This window comes from Elephantulus edwardii, unplaced genomic scaffold (assembly GCF_000299155.1).
Source record: "Elephantulus edwardii isolate Elephantulus edwardi_28Jun2011 unplaced genomic scaffold, EleEdw1.0 scaffold00115, whole genome shotgun sequence".
Taxonomy (NCBI): domain Eukaryota; kingdom Metazoa; phylum Chordata; class Mammalia; order Macroscelidea; family Macroscelididae; genus Elephantulus; species Elephantulus edwardii.
In genome coordinates this window covers 3,422,720-3,444,179 of record NW_006399865.1, presented here as the reverse complement: position 1 = coordinate 3,444,179, position 21,460 = coordinate 3,422,720, and the positions used below count along the sequence as shown (strand labels likewise).

The 21,460-nt window shown below is 44.3% G+C and overlaps 1 protein-coding gene across 1 annotated transcript in view; it reads left to right on the top strand.

The window, feature by feature from the left end:
- ARHGAP6 (Rho GTPase activating protein 6) overlaps window positions 1–21,460 on the top strand; it is a 508,230-nt gene that overhangs the window by 468,959 nt on the left and 17,811 nt on the right. Inside the window, exon 9 of the mRNA XM_006892363.1 lies at window positions 5,807–5,986. Within this exon, the coding sequence (XP_006892425.1) occupies window positions 5,807–5,986 (180 nt within the window). The remainder of the gene's footprint in view (window positions 1–5,806; window positions 5,987–21,460) is intronic.

Below are 21,460 nucleotides of genomic sequence, written 5' to 3'. Positions count from 1 at the left end.
TGTTTCTTGTAGTAATGTTTTGTAATTTTCTTGGAAAAGGTCCTTTGTACTTCTGGTTAAATTTATTCCCAAGTATTTAATCTTGTGATTGGATAACTGAGTTTTTTGACATACCTTATATTTTACACAAGGGCACTCTGGTGGCCTAGTGGTAAGAATCTGCACTGCAATCCTGAAGGCGTATGCTTCAAATGCATCAGTTGCTCCGTGCGAGGATTTATTGCCTCTGAAAACCCACTGAAGGGGCAGCTATGGATCGGTTCCAACTTGATGGTACACAACCACCACCACCACCACATATTTTGCACATGAGGTGAAGCCATCGTCCCTGTCTTGCTTTATGCTCATGATCCCATTGCCCATACTGAGACGGGGTAGGTCACATGCTTCTCAGCACCACCACCTCCTAGCTGTTGGGTCCAATTGTCACCTCCTTCAGAAAGTAAAGACCACAATAGCAGCTGCTTCAGCAGCTTCTCAGGAGTAAGAGCTAAAATAGCCTCTAGCCCAGTGACTGTCCACATGACAGTTAATAAATATGAGCTCTATCCACATGCAAGCAAGATTCTGCTAAAGATCATCCAAAAATGACTGGAAGAGTACATCATCAGAGAATTGCCTAAAGTGCAGGCTGGATTTAGAAGAGGCCGTAGCACTAGGGTTATTATAGCTAATGTTAGATGGATCTTGGCTGAAAGCAGAGAGTACCCGAGGAATGTCTATCTGTGTTTCATTGACTGTGCAAAGGCATTGAACTGGCTGACTCTGAGAAGAATAGGAATCCCAGAACACTTGATTGTGCTTACGAAAAACCTTTACTTTGACCAGGAGGCAGTCATCAGAACAGAACAAGGAAACAATGCATGGTTCAAAATTGGGAAGGGCGTCAAGGATGTGTCCTATCTCCATATCTTTTCAATCTATATACAGAACAGATTATCCGGGAGGCTGGGCTTTGTGAGGAGAAGTGTGGCATCAGGATTGGAGAAAGACTCATCAACAGTCTGCGTTATGCAGATGATACAACCCTGCTTGCTGAAACTGAAGACAACTTGAAGCTCTTGCTGCAGGGATTGAAGCTCAACATCAAGAAAACAAAAATTCTCACCACTGGGCCGATTGACAGCATCAAGAGATTGAGATTGTTGACAGCTTCAGTTTGCTTTGCTCTACAATCAACACTCTTGGTACCGGCAGCCAGGAAATTAAAAGACTGATTGCGTTGGTAAAGTCGGCAGTCAGAGACCTCTCCCAGGTACTGAGGGATGACAATGTCATTCTGGAGCCTAAGGTACTCCTGATCCAGGCCATGGCCTTTGCCATTTACTTGCTTTGCATCAGAGAGCTGGACAATGACTAGGGATGATAGAAGGAGAGTTGATGCCTTTAAGCTTTGAGATAGAGCAGGGTTTAGGGCTATTGTACGTAGAGTCACTATGAGTCACAAGCAACTCGATGGCACATAACAACAACAATAACAACATCCATTAGGCTCAGAAAATGATTTGGGAAGCTTATTCATGGAAGATCTTGCTTGGGCCTGAATCTGCTGACTAATCAAATAATAAACCATCATCAGGCACACACTATACTACCTGGGCTCCTTCACATATGTGCATAATTCCATGTTATTTAGGTCACATGCTATATATGCATATATTTTTCTTTTTTTTTCATTTTTCTTTTATTAGAATTTTTTTGGGTTTTTTTGTTTTATATATATGCATATATTTTTCTAATTGCTGTCTCAGACTCATGGCTATTGCAGGGTGACAGAGTACAACTGCAGCCCATAGGATTCTCATTGACCGTAATAGTACAGAAGTAGATTGCCAGGCCTTTTTTCAGCAGTTCTTTTGGTTAGATTGGAATCATTTACTTTTCACTTACCCAGGGACCTCTATGTAGGTCTTCCTATATATAAATGCATGCACGTATAAAGCATACCTCAGAAATATTGTGGGTGCCATTCCAGACCACCACAATAAAGTAAGTCATGCACATTTCTTGACTTCCAGTGCACATATAGTTATGTTTATAGCATAACCTATGAAGAGCAATGTTCTGTTGTTAGGTGCCATCGAGTCAAGTATGACTCATAGTGACCCAGTGAACAACATATCTGAACCCTATCCTATCCTGTCCTGTGTCATCCTCATCGTCTCTGACACGCTTGAGCCCATTGCTTCAGTTGCTGAGTCAATCAATTGCATTAAAGATCTTCCCCTCTTTCACTGATCCTTTGCCTTTCCAAGCATAGTGTTCCTTTCCAAGAAACAGCCTCTCCTAGAAACATGTCCAAGTACGTGAGACAGAGCTTAGCCTCTGAAGGAGCGCTCTGATTGTACTTTCTCCAAGATGTACTTGTTTGGTCTTTTGCAATATTTTCTTGTTTATGGAATATTCAGTGTTCTTCTCCAACAACATAGCTCAAAGGCATAAATTCTTCTTTTGTCATCCTTATTAATTGTCTGTGTCTAGCTCTCAGATGCATAGCAAGTAATTGAAAAGACTGTGGCCTGAAGCAGACGCACCTTAGTCTTCAAACTAATGACAGAGAACTTACCCAATACGATACTTTTCCTGATCGTCTGCCTGCAGGTACAGAAGGTCTTGATTGGGGATCTAAGTTAGATAAAATCATTGTACAATAATATTAAACAAAAATTTGAAATGCTGTGAAAGTTAGCAAACTGTGACACAGAATATATGCTATTAGTACAATGGTACTGATTAACTTTCTTGGCACAGGATTGCATAGAAAGGTTAAAGAACACACATTGACTGGCACTCACTATCTGGGAAGTTCAAGAAAGCCATCCCAATAGAATGAATTGTACCTGTGTATACATAAAACCCAGCCTATGAGTTGACTTCATGAGGGTAGATTTGCCCCAAAGGCTCTTGTTTTAACCCTAACTCTAACCTTCGTCTCACAGCATAGTAAGTGAGTTCCAGCCTTTGACCTTTAAGGTAATGGCTGAATGCTTTATCCTCCGCACCACCAAGGCCTGGAGATCAGGTGACAGTGTTGTCTGCAAGCAAATTTCAAAAAAGTCCAAACAAAGCCAAATCACGAAGGCTTGTCAGGGACTGGCTTGGCCCACAGCTGGAATCTGTGTGATTTTACAGCCAGATTGTATCACATTCCCAGAATAGCAACAGAAGCAGGACAGAGGAAACAGGGCTCTGGATCTGCTCATCCTTATACTAAACATTCTTTTAAAAGAAACGCAATCTTCTGCTTGTTAATGTTACAAAGGAAAGGAGAAGGAAGGGAAGAAAATAAAAAATAAGCCCACTGTCGTCCAGTCAATTTCAAATTTCTCCTGTAGAGCAGAAAAGGGAACTCTGGTAGCCTAATGTGATAAGGAGTTGTGTTGGCAACCCAGAGGTAAATGGTTCGTATCCACCAGCTGCTCCATAGGAGAAAGATGGGCGGTCTCCTCCCATGTGATTTATTGCCTCTGAAAACCCCATTGAAGGGTCATCTGTGGCTCAGCTCAACTTGATGGTAGACATCAACAAGAAAGAAAGGGAGCTCTGGTCACCTAGTTTGATAGTTTGATTCCACCATCAGCTCCATAGGAGAAAGACAAGCAGTCTCCTCTTGTAAATATTCTGATTTACAGCCTCAGAAACCCAGTAGACAGTCAGCTATGCGTCGGCTCTGACTCCGTGGCAGTAAGTTGAATTTTCTCAGAAGTAGAATGCTTCATTTTTTTCTCCCACCTATTGGCTTGTGGGTTTGAACCACTGACCTGTCCATTACGTGCTGGCCTAATACTTAATTCATTGTGCCATCAGGATTCTGAGATGGAGGGAAAACTCAGACTGCATCCTTGTTCTAAAGAAAAGAACTTGAAAAATCTGGCTTTGCTGTCAAACCTTGAGCATGACGTTTCAGCAAGAGAAATTGAAAAGTACTGGATTTGATCAATGAAAGAAAGAAAAAAAAAAAAAAGGAGAAAGCTGTAACTAGAGGGTGCTTAATGTTTAGCAGAGGAAACCGTTTCACCTGACTGTGCCTGGGCTGTGCTGGGCCTGTGAGCTGGCACCCACAGTTTTGGGGTCCCCAGGGCATCGCGTGACTCAAATGGCTTGGTTCTCAGAACTGTGTGTGCTCTGTATCTGCTCTCATGTGTTTTTCAAGTTCGAGTCTCCCCACAGCCTCCTCCCCATTAGTGAGGCCCACCTAGGATTTTAACTAATATTAACACGTGAAATAAAAATTTACCACAGCCAGTCTTTCTCACGGGAAAAAGACAGTAACCCATTGCTGTCAAGTGCATTCAAGCCCACACTTGACCTCCTCAGGTTTCCGGGCTGTAAATCTACTGGAAGAGATTATCCACGCTCCATGCAGTAGGCGCTGGTGGACTTGAACCACAGACCTTTTGGCTAGTCCAACACGTAGCACACCATGACACCAGGGCTCCTTTTCATGACATCTCCAGCCTGGAGAACCTCATGCAGCAGTTTTACCGTGTCATATGGGGTCGCTGGAAGCTGGGATCAACTCCACATCCGTGGTTTTGACGACTTGGATTGTTTGCCAGTGGTTCTCAATTACAGGCCATTTTGCCCTTTGGGGAACTGTTGATAATATGTGAAAACAGTCACAATTTTTGGTTGTCAAAGATGGAGGTGGTTATTTTGACATATAGTGACGAGAGGCTGACCCTCCACAAGACACTGACACAGCTACTCTAGTGTGGGCTGTACCACGGCAGAGCTCCTGAGGACAGTGCAGGATCGAGCAAGGTTTCAATCTTTTGCTCTTAGGGCTGATGTGAGTCACAGTGGACTCAATGCCACCTACCAACACAAGGAGTAGACAGAGAACAGGTATGCTGTAATACACAGGGCAGCCCCCACTACAAAGACTGCTCTAGCATCAAGAAACTAGGACACTTATCTAGTGAAGTCTGCATCTTCAAATGAAATCGGTGCGTGGACAGAATCATGGACAGACGAACAAGCACAGATAGATAAGCATAGATCATGAACTCAAGATGAATTCCCGTGCCTTTAAAAAAACACACAAAAAAACACTCCTATTCCTTAAACTGCCAATTCCACATGTAGGGATTACTCCTGAAACAGTGCTCAGCCAAGTTCCCAAATGTCTCTTTGAGCATCTTCCTTGTACTCTGGTTTTTAATAACTGAAATCTGAAAGAGGAGTAAATGCCTGTCAGTTGGCTCTGGTTGTCACGGTATTATCCATGGAGAGAGATGCTGGACACCAAGAAGGGCTGCAGTACAAGGCTTATTGAATTGGAAACAAGGATGCAACCTGAAGTTAACAAATAAAAAGCAAATTACAAAATAACATATGGACTCTGATTCCAGTGTGAAAAAGAATCTACTGTAGATATATGTAAAGTATGAACTGTTCCTTCTTGCTTAGGGAGATTGTAGGCAATTTGGGGGTTTTTATGTTTACCTGTACTTGCTAAGTATTAATATATTGGATGTGTAATTTTTTTTATACTTCAGGTAGAAAGAATAATTTCCTGCTTTCTCTCTGTCTTACCCATTAGATCCCGCTATCTTTCTCCCTTTTATTTCAAACTTTTTTGCAAAAATTATCTCCCTTGTGTTTCTAATTCTGCAGCTATTACCTATTTCTGCCTCACCCATGGAATGACTCGTCATTAGAACCATGTGATAGTCCATTCTCCATGGATTATGAAGGGGTCCTAGTGCCAGAAAATAAAATAGGAAGGAAAAGCTTGCCTTGGTTATTGGCCCATCCTGTGTTTTGAAAGAAGAACCATAATCGGTGTTGTCTCTTCCTGTAGCTGACTGGGAACAAAATGACGACCCTCAACTTGGCCACCATATTCGGACCCAACCTGCTGCACAAGCAGAAGTCATCGGACAAAGAGTTCTCGGTCCAGAGTTCGGCTCGCGCTGAGGAGAGTACGGCCATCATCGCCGTAGTGCAGAAAATGATCGAGAATTATGAAACCTTGTTCACGGTAGGTGGCTCTTCTTGCGGGATGTGCTTTGTTGGGTGCATACTGAAAATCCAGTTCCTGCTGGCCGCTTGACTGAAATCATGGGAAGCTAAGCCGTTTCCGTAAGAATAGAAACTTTCCGAACCCATGATTTCACTATATGTTGTATGACTCGACTCGTTCTTCCTTTCAACAGACATGGCCCACATCACAAATGTCATGTTGTTGTCCTCTAAACAATGGTCAGCCTTTGGCGTCAGTTCATTCCTTATTCCTCATTCAGAGGTCACAGCTCTGACCTTTGCTCCAGATGTTGTCAAAGCCCTGTCTTTATTAGATCCTTCCTGAGGTCTCGTTGCGGTCTTATAACCATCCTCCTTCAAGAGCGGTCTTGACATCTTACCTCTTGCATGCAGGACCCTCCCATGCTGCTTTGTCACTTCTTCATACCTTGAACCTTGTTACTTTATTTCATGATCTTTATCTTACTCAACATTGTGGTATGGTCACTTGTGACTAATCCCCCTAGTAGACTATAAACTCATTTGAATCCTGGGCTTTGCCCCCATTATCTCCTCTCTGTATCCTCTGTACACTTTTGGAAGGCCCTCCGTCTGGCAGTCGTTCAATAAATATTTTTTTTAATTTGTATTGAATTACCAGTTCCTGTTTTCCTTCATGAAACCGCTTTGCTTGCTCCAACTTCCCTTGAAATACTGGAACAAATCCCAACTCTCATCTATTTCTGTTCCCCACTCAGATTACATGCCACAATTGACAGCAGCTCTCCCCATGTTGCGGCCCTCGTTTCTCGTGTCATTTGCTAACCGCTGTCACCTAGCCCACCTCCTCCACCCCTCCGTCAATCAGAGCCCTGGACAACTTCTCCAGCAGTGTCTGAGGCCTCCATGTTCAACCCCCTTCGTGTTTGACTGTCTTTCGTTAAGTGCCTTGCAGTTGATTTATTTGAATGCCTGTTATATACCAATCTCGAGAGCCAGTGAGTTGGAATCCTCTTCCTTTATGTCTCACCAGTGTGATTGGGAACATATGTTCCCACATCCAACACCACCAATGGCAGCTTCAGTGAAATGGGGTGATTCAGTTCAGACCCACTGGTTGTATCTGAGGAGGAAGATGTGTCAGTCTGCTCCTGTGAAGATTACAGCTGTGAAAACCCTATGGGACAATTCTCCTCTGTCCTGAAGCGGGTGACTGACCGACTCCGCAACAGTGGCTTTGGTTGGGGGTTTATTAACAAATGTATTAGTTAGGCCTCACCAGCTGACCCAAGTGTCAATACTCTAACCAAAGATACGCAGACATCTTACTGAGGAACATTTAGTCAAACCTTTGGTGGACAGCCTTGCAGGTGGGGGTTCCAGGATCCTAGATCCTTGTCCCATGAGGTTCTGCCATTTCTTAGGATTTTGTGGGACAAACCTAGAAGGGATTTCCATCATGAAATCCCATTGGCCAGAACTCACTGAGCGGCCACAAGTGATTGCAAGGGAGACTGAGAAGCATGTTCTGGCTGGAGAAAGAGAGAATGGACCAGTGACACTTTCACCAAGGGAGGGTGACCATGGCTTGCTTCCTCCTCGTTTTCCTTCTGGACCATTCTCTCTGCCCCATACACCACTCTTGAGAACTGTGCCTACAGTCGCTGGTGCTGTTTGCATTTCACACTTCAGCCAAAATTCTCATAATTAGTTACATATTTGGATGAGTCAAATGTCTGAACTTTCCAACATTTTCCTCAAGTTTTAAGTCACGTATCATCTTGCCAAGTAGTCTTGGCGTCATTTCATGCTCTCTGGCTTTTTGTTCCAACAAAACAAAATAAGCACCTCTCTTCAATCCTAGTTCTAGTCTCTAAATTCTATATGCTGAGCTAAATTCTCCTCCATCTCTATCCTTTGGCAAACCTTAAGGCATTTCTCATGACCTCTCTCAGATACTTCTTGCTGTCCTGGGAAGTGCAAGGGCTGCCATTTTGGCTGTGACGTTCTTCTTCCTGTTCCTAGCCTCCTCTGGTTTACTAAAAGTGGCAGTTGTTGCTGTTAGCTGCCACTAAGTCAACTGGGACTCAGGACGTGCCCTCACCTTACACAGTGGAGCCAAATACTACGCAGTTGGGCACCAGCCCCGTGATTGCTGTGGGTCTTGTCATTCCAATCCAGAGGGTTTTTATCAGCTGGTTTTGATAATAAACAACCAGGCCTATCTTCTGAATCTTGAGCCTCATGCTCTGTCAAAGCTTGTTCAGCACTTTTTGCGTGTTGCTAGCAATGTTCTAGTAACGTACATGTTACCACTCATAGGCTTGTAGACAGTAAGCTGCGATATTCTGCCTTTTCCAGCTTTTGTTAAATCTGTTCTTGTTCTGCAGTTGTCTGTAGGGATTGATGTCTAGGACCTTGGGTTGTAGCTTATGTTTGTGGACTCTACTTCTCAGTGAGATCGTCCCTGCACACCCCACCCCAAGTCTACAAACCTCACACTCCCTTTTCCCTTCCTGCCTGTGTTTCTCTCGTTAGAACTCACCGTTAATCTAGGGTTCTGGTATTTCCCTCCACTAGAATGTGAACTTCAGGATGAATTTTTGTCCATTTCTGTCTAGCTTCTCAACAGCATTTCTCCTGTGTCTGGCCCATGGTGGGAACACAATAAATAACGTTTGCGTTTATGAATGACTCTAGGGGAGTTGTGTTTCACATGAAAGCAACCGTAGAGGACAGAGTAGAGCTTTTATAATATTCGTGGAAGCAGGCTGCCTTATGTGTCTTCCGTAGAGCAGTTGGCTGGTGGTTTCGAACTACCAGCTTTTCCATTGGCAGCTGGGCATTTAATCCCCTGAATTATCAGGGTTCCTTCTTCCTCCTTAATTGTGAGAAGCTCTGGGTATTCAGGGTAACTTTTGAAAAGTAAGTTAGCCTTCAACAGAAGCAGGTGATTGGGAAAAGAAGCAGGTCCAACATCCCAGGAGCAACACAAAGAATACTTGCTCTGGAACCAGAAGTCTTTGTGATAGTCCTGCCTACTTCTGTTCTGCATTAGCTTTGGGACCTCACATCCTTAGATTTCCATTTCTTTAGTATTTAAGAGCGAGATTACAGTGAATGATGTCTGAGAGCACTTCTAGATCGAAAATGTGCCAAGTCCTTTGCACTAGTAAGAATTTCTCTTTTATTCTAGAAAGCACAGAAGAATGTTTGCTTTCGCTCGGCATATTTGGCATTTCGCAATCGTCTTGATTATACTAAGGGTGATGATTGGTTGCCAGCGCTGCTCTGAGCGGATGAGCAAACATGTCATCATGCATGTAGTTGGCATTTGGGGTTGATTTTTAGTGTTGTTTTGTTTCAAGAAGCTTCCCGAATGACAATGATATTTTAAGACGTGCAAAGAGAATGTTAGATAACACCTAAAGATAGTTAGCAGTTGTAGAACTTTAGAAACCTTGGAAGGTTTTACGACGAGCTTTGCCCTTTGATGTTAACACTAGAGAAGCTGAACTTGTCCTTGAAGTCAGAATGTACCTGGGAAGCAACGAGTGAATGGAAGAATTGATGGAAGGCATGTAGGAGCCCTTGGAGGCCTGGCAGGGGCCCATCATTGGTTCTGACAAGTCTCATGTTGTTCTCTTGCTGATGCTAAGACTGTCTCTCTCTAGGTGGCAGTATCTGAGTTAGTGGGCAAGGCTGGAGGGCAAGCTGGCTTTGTGTTATCATTGGAAGGAATATCAGGATTCAAGAGTTGATACCAGTTCAAGAGTTAGGCTAGGCTATATATATATATATGTGTGTGTGTATGTGTGTATATGTGTGTGTGTATATATATATATGTATATATATGTATGTATGTATATATTTGTATTGGTTGTTTGCTCTGCAGGGAATACTTGAACTGGACATAAATTGTAATAATAGCCATCACAATCACTTGACCCAAGGACCAGGGCAGCACATGAGGACAGTGGTTTTCCAACTCAAGTCTGCAGCAGTTAAAAGGAAACTGAGACAGCCAGATTCCTCGACTCTACTCCAGAGAGTCTCATTTAGTAGCAATTGGATAGGACCCAGGAATCATCAACAACTTTATGAATACCTCCAGGGGGTTTGATAAACAGGGCGCTCTGGTGGCTTAGTAGTAAGGAATTGCATTGCCAACCCATAGGCAGGCAATTCGAATCTACCAGCTGCTCCAGAGGGTAAAGATGGGCATTTCCCTTCTATAAGATTAAGAGCCTCAGAGAATCTGCTGGAGACTCAGCTGTCAGTAGGTTCCAAGTCACTCCTAACCACACCCACATGGTAAAAAGACCAGAGCTTTGCAATGACCAGATGCTAATCTCCACTCAGTCATTGAATCACTGTGTGATTTTGGCACTGGGCTTAACTTCACTAAGCCTTCTTTTACCTCTTGGGTAAATATGGGATGAGAGACTATCTACTTTGAAGGTCATTTTGAGAAATAATAATAATAATAATAACAGCAACAACATCAGGCACACGGCAAGAATTAGTGTACACTGTTTTCAACAGCTGATACTTTGTCCACTCTAGATCTTGACAACCTTATGTGCAGAGAACATGATGCTACCCAGTCCCGCATCATCCTCCCATCACTGGCATGTTCAGGTTCCTTCTTGTGCCTCTCCACCTTACTGGGCATCTCCCTTGCCCTCACTGGCACTCTACGTCACCAAGCATGGTGTCTTCCTTTCTCTATTGATCCCCCCTAATGATGTGTCCCATCATGTGTGAGTTGGACGACATTGTGATGTGACCCATCAGGTTTTCATTGGCTGATTTGCACGAGTAGATTGCCAAGCCTTTCATCCTGGTAGTCTAAGCTCTGCTGAAACCTGTCTGCTATGATTAACCCTGCTGGGATTTGAAATATCAGTGGCATAGCTTCCAACATCACAGCAACACGCAAGCCACCACAGTGCTATGACAGGAAGCCAGCTAGCCAGGGGCTTATATTAGACTTTCTATAATCTAAAGAGAGAAACAACTGCTATTAAATTAACTTGATAATGTGCTTGAACCATCACACCACCCAGAGGTGCTATGAAAGAAAGTCCTGATGATCTATGTAAAAAAATAAATAAATAAAATAAAATAAATCAACCACTGAAAACCCTAGTGGCACAATTGTACTCTGGCACACACAGGGCCGCATGGGATTGGCGCAGTGAACGTAACAATGGATCAGCGATCACGAGGATAGCACAGGCAAGGGCAAGGCTCAGTGTGTTGTTCATGGAGTTGCATTTCTGGTTAGTCGGCTAGGTAGCTATTTTCCAAATTTCTTGGCATACGCTAGTGAGAAAGAGAGGAGGACGCTCAACAAGATGAGTGGTTACAGTGACTGTAAGAGTGGGCCTGCTTGGCACAGCGGAGGTCATGAGGTGCAGAACTGTTCACAGAGTCACAGGAGTCCGAGTCGACTAGCACCTAACAACAGCAACCACCATTCATTATAGATTGTCTTTTGTGCGCGTGGACACCTGAGAGAGGGCCGACGTGATGACAGCAGGGATCTCTGCTCTTTCTTGTCTGTGACATGTCCATGGAAGCTAGACCAGGACTCAATGGCTGGCAGAGACTCATTTGTTGGCCAGGCACTAAGAAAAATAGCAAAACAGGAACACCAAGAATGGAGAGAACAAAAGAGCATAAAGGCAGGGGGCCAACAGCTCTAAGACTGAAGCCCAGAACCAATCTTCTCTAACTTTGTTGAGAATTGCCGGGGAGCAAATCACAAAGAGAATTCTATGCAAATGAAGCTAGGCTCTTTCTATTGAAAACCTTATGCTTGACTCAGGAAGGAGGAATTAGCAAACACAATCCAGGAATTGTCAAAATGCCTATAGGTCTGCCTTGGCTCTCGACCCCTGTGACCTGTCTCAGGAGGAATTCCAGCTTGTATCTGTGACTCCTCATATCCTGATACAGCATTCGATTTATCATTTAGATTAATAAGTATTTTTATATTACACTTCCCACACTCATTAATTATTTGTTAAATAAATCCTGTAACTTTTTATTACTGAGAGGGGCATAAAAATTATGTGGATTTTGTTTTTGTTTGGTTAACTGGTAGATTTCCATTTCATGCCTTAAATTTCCTTATGTTGAAATCGCATCCCTTCCATCCTGATACCAACAAGTATTTTTGAGCTATGTGACCAAAATCTAGTGAGACTTTCCAGGAACAGGAAACAAAGAAGGGAGCATATTCGCATCTGGCCACTGTTATCACCAGCAGAAAGTAGTCATCCGTTCAGTCATAACATAGCTCATTGTTCTGGACCTTGTTCCTTCTGTACCTGATGTTGGCACTTGCCAGGAAACCCCTCATCATTGCTCTTGAGTTTCATTAGTGCTTCAAAGCAGGGGAGAAAAGACCCATCGTCAGCTCGTTTGAAGGCCACTATGCAATGATTTTTCCTATGGAGGGGAATATGGAGAAGGCACTGCCCCTAAGGGCCAATGACAAGTCCGAGCTGCAGCAGCAAGAGCTAGAGACGTGGGAAAGCCAGTGTGTTCCCATCCTCTGGGTCATCAGCCTGAGCTGGGGACCGCTCAGTGCACATGGGAAATGCAGCTGACATGGACTGGGAGCAAGGGGCAGAGGCCACAATGCGGATTCCAAGCTCAGAAGCCAAACTTTGCTTGGTGCTCTCTTCACTCTCCAATGCAACTTGTATTTTCTTTAAAACTTCTTTGGCATGAACTGTGCCATCTACTGACATGTCCGGATCAGTATATAAGATTTCCGTCTCTTTAATTGTCTGTGGTAAAAGCAACGAAGACTTAGGTTCCAGGGCCTGGAACATCATTGGCTTATTTCATTTTCGCCACCATTTCATAAGGAGTAAGCTAAGTTCCAGCCACTGATCTGTTTGTTAGTATGTGATTATTTATAAAGCTTTTATTCCCAAGTATCTAAACCACTCTCTCCTATTATAGGTATAGGTATGGGTATCAGTGGAGATCCCCCACTCTCCTCCAGGAGTTTATCTTACTGTGGTGGCATGCATGCCACTCTGATGCTGGTAACAGTGCCACCAGTATTTCAAGTGCCAGCACAGTCACCGAGACTGGACAAGTCTCAGCAGATGTGGAAGAAAGTCCTGGCAACAATTAGCAAAGTGAAACCTTTTGGAGCATAGCAGCCCCTTGTCCCGTAGAAAGCTGAGTGATGAGCTCCTTGGGCTAGGTGGCACTCAGAGTGCGCAGTGGCCCAAACAGTGGGCGAAAGTATTCCACCAGCTGTGAAGGCCACACAGGGCTGGGCAGTGGCTTGTTTTGTAGTGAGTGCGGTAAGCTCCTTTGCGTTGAAATGCAGGTACCATTTAGTTCTATGGCGAGAAGCCACGTCATGCTAAAGAAGCTCTCTGCTATGGCATATCTGTTAGGGGGTCCACTTGGGAGTGGAGAGAACATTTATTCTAACCAGTCTGAAAATGAGTGAAGGAGAGCTTTAACCACATGATCCCTCTGGACCAGTCATAGTTCAGCCCACTTGATGCTCATGCCAGCAGGTGGCTACAGGAGGTTAGATGTATCCCTGATGAGTTCAGTTCACATTGCCCCTCTGTGCCAGGAAAGAATGCAGCTATGATTGGCATGACATGCATGGGGTGGGGAACGAAACCATATCCCGCCTGGACTATTGCCACTTCCTGTAACCCGTTGTCATGGAGCAAAGCCTGGCTATTTTCTGTGTCCTCCTGACCCACATCATCACTCACACAGCTCCGTAAAGGTTGACATTTTCTCTTCAATTGCCAAAGACACTTCCAGGCAAATAATGGGCAATTGAGAGATATTCATCACATTTAAAGCTACTTGACCTTCCAAATGCACTAGGCCTCCTGCAAACTCATCATGTCACAACTTCTCCAGAGGTTCTCAGCTGGACCTGCCCAGAGTCTTAACTTTTTCTCCTGTAAAGAGCAAGAGCGATTTCTTTCCGTGTGTTTGTTCACTTGGAAATGTCACCGTGACTTGGAGTGATATTTCCTTGCACTGGGGAGTGTTAAAGTTTTAAATGCCAGAGTCAGCTTCTTGGCCAAATGATGGATTGGTGCTGAAACCTGGTGGCGAAGGCAGAAAGGAGGGGTCCTAACAACTGTGCTTCTCGAAGCCCTTAATTGTTTGTTGTGGGCTCCCCTCTCTGTAGTTTATGGACAGACGGTATCACAGCAGTCACACTGCAGGCAATCATTCAAGGTTTCTGTTTGAATTTGAAAGGGTGGATTTTAATTATGACAGTTTTATTCTTTCATATGTGCACTGTTTACATTTTCTCCCCCGAAGCAGGAGAGGCCAAAGTTCTTTTGATTTTTGGAATAGCATCATGCTTTGAAGGAACACATTACAATGTAAGGAGCTGAGTGCTCCAGATAAACACTTCCATAAATGGTGCCCTTAGAAAATATCTCAAATTACTAGAGATTTCGATGTTAGACTGTCAGCCTCACGTGAAAATGGGCTTTTGGCTTGCAGAAATGATTGATTAAAAATTAGTCCTTAAAGAAAAGCCTCCTGTGTTTTTCAACTGTAATGTCTATTAGTTTCTGTTTTGTTATTTTTTTTTAAAAAATCCACAAGCCCCCACTCCCTCAACAAAGAAAGAAAAGATTTAATCATCTGAGCCATCGGTTTTTTTGTTTTGTTTTTTTTTTAATTTTGGGACTTTTTTTTTGTCGATGAAGGAGCCATTGGTGGCACAGTGACTATGCACTTAGCTGCTAACCGAAATCCCTGTGGCTCAGAGCCACGAGCCACCCCTGGAGGGGAACAGCGTGGCAATGTGCTTCTGCGGAGACTTGCAGTCTCAGAACCTGACAGGTCGTCTTACTCTGTTCTGTAGGGTCATCAGGCAGAATTGACTTGGCAGCAATGGATTTGTATTGGTGGGAACAGTTGCCTGAGAACTTGTTGGAAAAATTCTCTTGGATCTTCAGATGGGAAAAGAAATTCCTTTGAAAACTCCAGGAATGAAGAGGAAGATTTTGCTATAACATGACACTGAGTAGGCTGTGTCTGGGCTGGCACAGCAAAGTTGGAATAGACCCAAATTTGAAAACTTTGGGGGTAAGCGGAATGCTCATCAAAATGAGAAATTTTAGGAGTGGAATCCCTGAAGTGGAGGTGTCAAAGAGGCACAGTGTACCCACTCAGGAGCCTGACGTGGGAGATTAGATTACTGCCAGGACTGTGGAGATCAACGCACGTTCAGTGGCGAGGTCGATGCCATGTTTGAGCAGGTCGCCATTGTTTCCATACCTTCCAGTCAAGAGGTTTGGTTGCTGTGCATTGTGTATAGTGCCCTTATTTGTTTGTGAGTTTGGTTTTAGTGTTTTTTGGGTTGGTTTTTTTTTTTTCTTTAAAGAGAGGGATTAACTTTGCAGCAGGGCACTGACCCATCATTTTTCTTGTTCTGGTTCACTCACATTTTACAAAACCAGGTGCATTCTACTTTCCATTTGTTGGCCGTGGCAGAACTGGAAAGAAGTAGTTAGAAGGCCTGGGCATTAATTATAAGTGGAGAGACGGAGACAACAACATTAAAGGATTGTAGCCGTGTGCATACACCATGAAGACCAATACTCCTGGGCCATTTCCTTTTGTAGTCATTCCAATCACGTTTATTAAATATCCATTACTTTGAAAGTGCCATTTTTACCTGTGTTCTCAAAGCATGCAATTTATTATCTGAGAGAGTGAATTAGTAAGAGTCATGAATGTGCCTGGAGATGTTTCTGGAGAGAAAGGAGCAAGAAGAGTCACCAGCTAGGATGTGTTAGGCCACAAGGAAGAGAATAATCAAGGACAGATGGCTTAACCTATCACAATCTGTTACGCCACAGACGAAGACGACGACTTGAGTGGGGACAGTTTTAGCAGCTCAGGGACACTTTTGCTCTCTCTGCCCTGCCATCCTCACCTGCAAGATGAATGTAGCAGTTGGTGATATCATCACATAAAGTAACAAAAAGAGACACTTCTTCTCAGGCATCTCTTTTCATCATGGAGGCAAACCTCCAAGTTTTTCCAGAAGCTTCTACCTGAATCCCCCAGGGTATCTGGGCAATATTTGACTCCCACGACTTGCCCTCACTGTGAGGGAGGCTAGCTGTCAGGGAATTACAGCTAAGCAGCCTGTAGCTGTTTCAGGTGAGCAAAACACCGTTTCTTCCCTCTGGAAATGCACTTTCCATTGATTGACCGGCAGGAAGAGTCTAGGGAGAGAGAAGGCATCAGAAGGGGAATGCTATGTGTAGCCTGGCTTCCAAACCATTGCACTTGAGTAGCTGAGGTGTCTCAGGCTGCACCTGGAAATGAAGAGGGAGGTTGGGAGCAGGGACATATTGAGAGAGAGTGACATAGAGACAGAGAGAGGCTTTTCTCCACCACAGACAGTGATATATGGCTGTAAGAAGTAATAATGACTCGGTGAAGAATAAGCCTCCTAGAACAAATGTCCATCTCTGTTTTCTATTCTTCTTCTTTTCCTTTGAGGCTTTTATTTTGTTAATGACTTCATTCCTGTCCAACAAACTTTTTTCTGACTAGGCCTCCGTGCAATTGGCGAGCAACATGCACATCAGTTAGTCCTTTTGCTCTCCTTTCAGCTGTGAAAATGCTGCCCAGGGCAGGGTCAACTCCATATTCTTGTATGGATCAGACTCTTATGGTCCAGTGTGTCTTCACTAGCTGGTTATTGAAACTAGACCTCCAGGCCTCTCCTCCTGAGTCTGTCATAACCTGTATGCTCTGCTGAAAGGTGTTCCACGTCATAGTAACTAATATCCGGGCCTTTGCCATGGTAGGGTTTCAACCACTGAACCACCAATGCTTTTTGGATCCCCATTGTTCTTTTTTGTTTGTGTTTGGTTTTTTTAATATTATTTTAATGAACGTTTACAGAGACTTTGGATTTCCGTTCATTCATTGTTGCACTTTTCTCCCGCCCCCCACCCCCGTCGCTCTTCTCTTTGTAAAGTAAAAGAAAAATTCTTTCATTGTTATACAATCCCTCGCCTCAAATCCACTCCACTATGCAGCCTTCTTCTGACTCCTGTCATGACATTAATACCTAATCATATTGTTCTTGTTAATTGCTGTCAAGTCCTTGTGACTTCTGGTGAGCCCAGAAGGGTTTTCAAGCTTGTGGCATTTAAGAAACAGATTTCCGGGGAGCTCTGGTGGCCTAGTGGCAAGAAGCTGTACTGCCATTGCAGAGGTACACGGTTCGAGTCCACCAGATGCTCTGCCGGAGAAGGAGGGACAATTTCCTCCTGTACCAGTCAGATTTGATTTGACGGTACATGCACCAAAAAAAAAAAAAATTAAAAAAGAAACAGATTTCCAAGTCTGTCTGCAAGGTGCCTCTGGGTGAGTTTGAACCACCAACGTCTATCTGACAGTCAATTGCCACCCAGTTACTCTTTGATCCCAGTAATGCCCATAGAGAGAAAAATGAGTCAAGTAGGCTAGCTTTGTATTTTCTGCTGCCGGAGCTGAATCGAGTGACTGTGTCCACGTTTGCATTCATTTTAAGCTGAAAAGTCAACACTGGACCTTGGGGCTGCAGACTCGTCTGCTTTTCCCACTTCCTAATTTTGGCCACGTGTGAGTGATCCGCCTGGGTAGTTCTCTCTTACTCATTTTAAATGGCTGTTTCCTATCAGCAAAAAGTCACTTGACTTTTGTTTCTCTGTTAAGTATCTCAGTTAATAGAAAAGGAACGCTCGTCCAATTGAACTGAGTGGGCCTGTTTGGAATTTGTATTAAAAGATAGGAAAAAAGACAAAGAGAAGATGCTCGGTTGGCAGAGCTGGACGGACAGCAGGATTGCGTGCTGTCGAGCGACCAGGGCTTGCTGCTATGGAGCTATTGGATGGGCTTGTATAGTAGTCAGTCACAGACTGCTCGCTCTACCCAGGGCTTGAATCTAGTTAGAGCAGAGTCACTTCCAACTCAGGCCAGCCTCGAGGGTTTCAGAGCAGAGCTCTGTCCCGTAGGATTTTCAGGACCTTTCAGAGACACATTGCCTGGTCTGTCTTCCAAGGGGCCTCTGCGCGTGCGCTTTCTGTAGTGTAATACTTACCCCGTTACACCACTCAGAGACCACTGTTGCTGTGGTTTAATGCTGTCAAGTATGGCTCATTATGACCCTGGGAACAACACGTCTGACCCCTGTCCTGTCCTGGGCCATCCTCATCACGCCTAACACACTCAAGCCCATTGCTACAGACACTGTATCATCAGACCACCTCACTGAGTTAGGTTTATCCTCACCTTCACCCTCGAGGGACTGCTTTTCAGAGGAATTGATATACAGTAGTGCATATCTACTCAGTTCTGGTTTTGGAAGGAATCACAACAGAAGTCCTAAGTTGCTCGATTTGTTGCGTTTGGTCTGTCAAGTAGGAGCATGGAAGCATATAGCCCTGATCGAAGAGTCCTCCCTTTTTGTCTTTTCCTTACATTTTCATTCCCGGGTCTTTGTGTCCCGTTTTAGATCCCATCTGTGTCTGTCTCTCCAGTTTCCACCTCCAGCCCCCTCCTCTGAACACTGGGCCCTCGTACTCAAGTGCCTATAGAGAAGCCTTCTTCTCGTGGCTGTTTCACAGGCCTCTCGACCTGAATATGTCAAAACTAAACTCCTAATCTTGTCCGCCAGCCTCCTCCTCGTGCTTCTCCACAGCAGCTAGCAGCTAAGCGTCCTTCTAATCCTTCTCCTAGCTTCTTCCTTTCTCTCTCTCTCCCCCTAGCCATCTATCAATCCATCTGCCCATCAATCTATATCTAAGTAATGATTGAATAAATATTTAAATAGTGAACACAAGCAGCTCTTTCTTAACTGTCTCCAGGATTCGCACACTTCTCATTACCTCCCCCTCCTGGGTCAGCCCTCCTCATCTCTCATCTGGGCGATTTCAACACCTCCTTTCTGCTCCCCCTCCTTCCTCTTCTTAACTGCCTACTCTCTCTCCTCAGGTCAACAACCAGCGTGATGTCAGTTCCTGCCAGGCCCCCGTTCCAACCCTCGCTGGCTCCCCAGCCCACTTAGAATAAGAGCAGATGCCCTGAGCCTTCCCCAGGAGAGTCCCCAACATCTGGCCCTGGCCACCTCGCTGATGTCCTTCCGACTGCTGTGTCCTTCCTCTCTCTTTTCTGACCTCACTGACCTTTGCTGATTCTGAATCAAGCATTTTTTTTAATTGCTACAGTTGATGTTGATTTTTCTCCCCCACATTCTGCCTAGAATTATCCTCTCCAACTCTTTCATCAGTGTCGTTTCTCTGCTGAAACGTCAGCTTCTCCGTGTCCTCCCCTCCCTCCCCCTCTCCACCACCACACTTCTTGGCTTTGTTATTCCCCTTGAGAGCCACTCTCTGAGGACCAGGGTTCTGGTCTGTTAGGTTCCTGGTCTGTTAGCATCCTCTGTAAGCACCGCCAAGGGCTCCTCACAAAATACGTAGGCAGTGATTTTAAGGAATGAGCATGGGCAAAGGTCAAAAGGGAGAAGACCAATAGTGCTAAAATAGAGAGTGTGCAAGGATGGTGGCTGCTAGGAGACGAGATCAGACATACATATAAAGACACTAAGCAAGTGGAGAGAATTCTGGTAGCCAAGTGGGTAGGGAGTCACACTGCTAGTCTAAAGGCTGGCAGTTCGAATCCACCAGCATCTCCATGGAAGAAAGATGGACAGTCTCCTCTCATATGATTTGCAGCCTCTGTAAACTCTCTAGAGGGTTAGCTCTGAGTAACTTCTGACTTGACATCAGTGAGTTGTTTTTGTTGTAGAAGTAAGTAGAGAAGGAGTCTCAGTGGCCTTGTTGAGAGGGACTTGTGCTGCTGACCCAAAGGTAGTGACTTTCTGGCAATTTCTATTCACCAGCAGCTCTGACGGAGAAAGATGGGCCGTCTCCTCACATGCAATTTACACCTTCAAACCCACTCAAAGGCCAGCTAGGAGTCACTTCCCACTTGATGCTAATCAGTTTTGAGTGAAAGGTTTCATCTGTGGCTCTAAGAAAGGTGGGGTTTGGGGTTTTTGTTTGTTTGTTTTTTAGAGAGAGAGACTGTGTGTGTCTTGAGTAAAGCCTTCGTGTTGAAGAAGATGGTTATTATGCAAGTTAGCAAGCTCTTTCATCAGAAGACCATCAAGGATGTATCTTTCTTTAGAACTAAGAACTCCGTCTAACTGAAGAGGTTCTTTGATTCCGTCAGCTAAACAATCCAAGAATGACCATGACTTCAGCCATAGCTTTTTTTGGGTTGCAACTTATGTCAAAAGATCCATTTTCTCTCTGTCCCAATTTCTTGTTATTTCTTCCTCAAATGCTGGTACAGTCCTCAGTCCCCCTGTGGTCCCAGGATGACCCCAAGATCCCAGAACCTGTATCCTTTCTTTCAGGAGCATTTTCATGGCTTGTGATGGACTCACATGCCCCATGTTCACAGTCACATGTGGCCGTCGTGGTCTGGGGATTGACTTAGACACACATTACCCTTGAGCTAAAGGCTAGGGAACAGTTGACTCTCCATAGGGAAATTGAGGCAAAACAGTTACAAGAAGAAGGAAATAGAGGCTCATAATGGCCAACAGATGACCATTACAAAGGAGCAATTAGGACTCGAACTCGGGTAATTCCGCTAGAAATAGCATGCATCACGAAGATGGACTCAAAGTCCGCTTCCGGGCTCCACATGAGCAAAGGGGAGGACGGAGAGGTCGGAACACCATTCTGGGATTGTGAGCTTGTGTGACTAGGTTTTGGCGATGGTATTAGTGAAGATGCAAGATGAAATAAAGAGGAGCAGATTTCTGAGAAAAAGAGTGCGTTTTCTCATCCTTGTTTTCATTAATAAAATTGTTTCCAGCTTCACAGAACTCAATAGCAACTGAATTCTGCAAGAAGCAGGAGGAAAATTCTTCCACCGACCACTTATTCTCAGAAGACTTGCCCTTGCGGTCATTAAGCGTCTCCTCTGTGAGCCCACGAGTGAGAGAATTAAACTGAAACTCTTTTCTCCCAGTAGTTTCTGTTTCCTTTGGTTGAACTACCCACATCTTCAGAGTAGAAAAGCAATGGGGTTGGATTCAGTGTCTCCTCAGAACCTTTCCACATGTGAGGAAAGTCAGGACAGGCAGGCTGTCTGCTGCAGTGTAGACTATAGTAGATGACGGATGTGGCGCCCGTCTGCAGAACTCGAGGGAGTTCCTCATGCAATTAGCAATTGAGAAATGAGGGTCCAAGAGAGGAGTTAAGACAACACAGAATGTTAAAATGGCACGTGCAAATATCATGGGTTCCTATTAGAGAATTTTATTTGGATTTTATGTTGTTTTTAGGTTTTTGTTTTTAGTGTTTATTATACTCAAAACTCAACTATTCTAAGTTCCTAACATGTAACAACTCAGGTAATAACCCCAGAACCCTTTGTGGTAAGTACT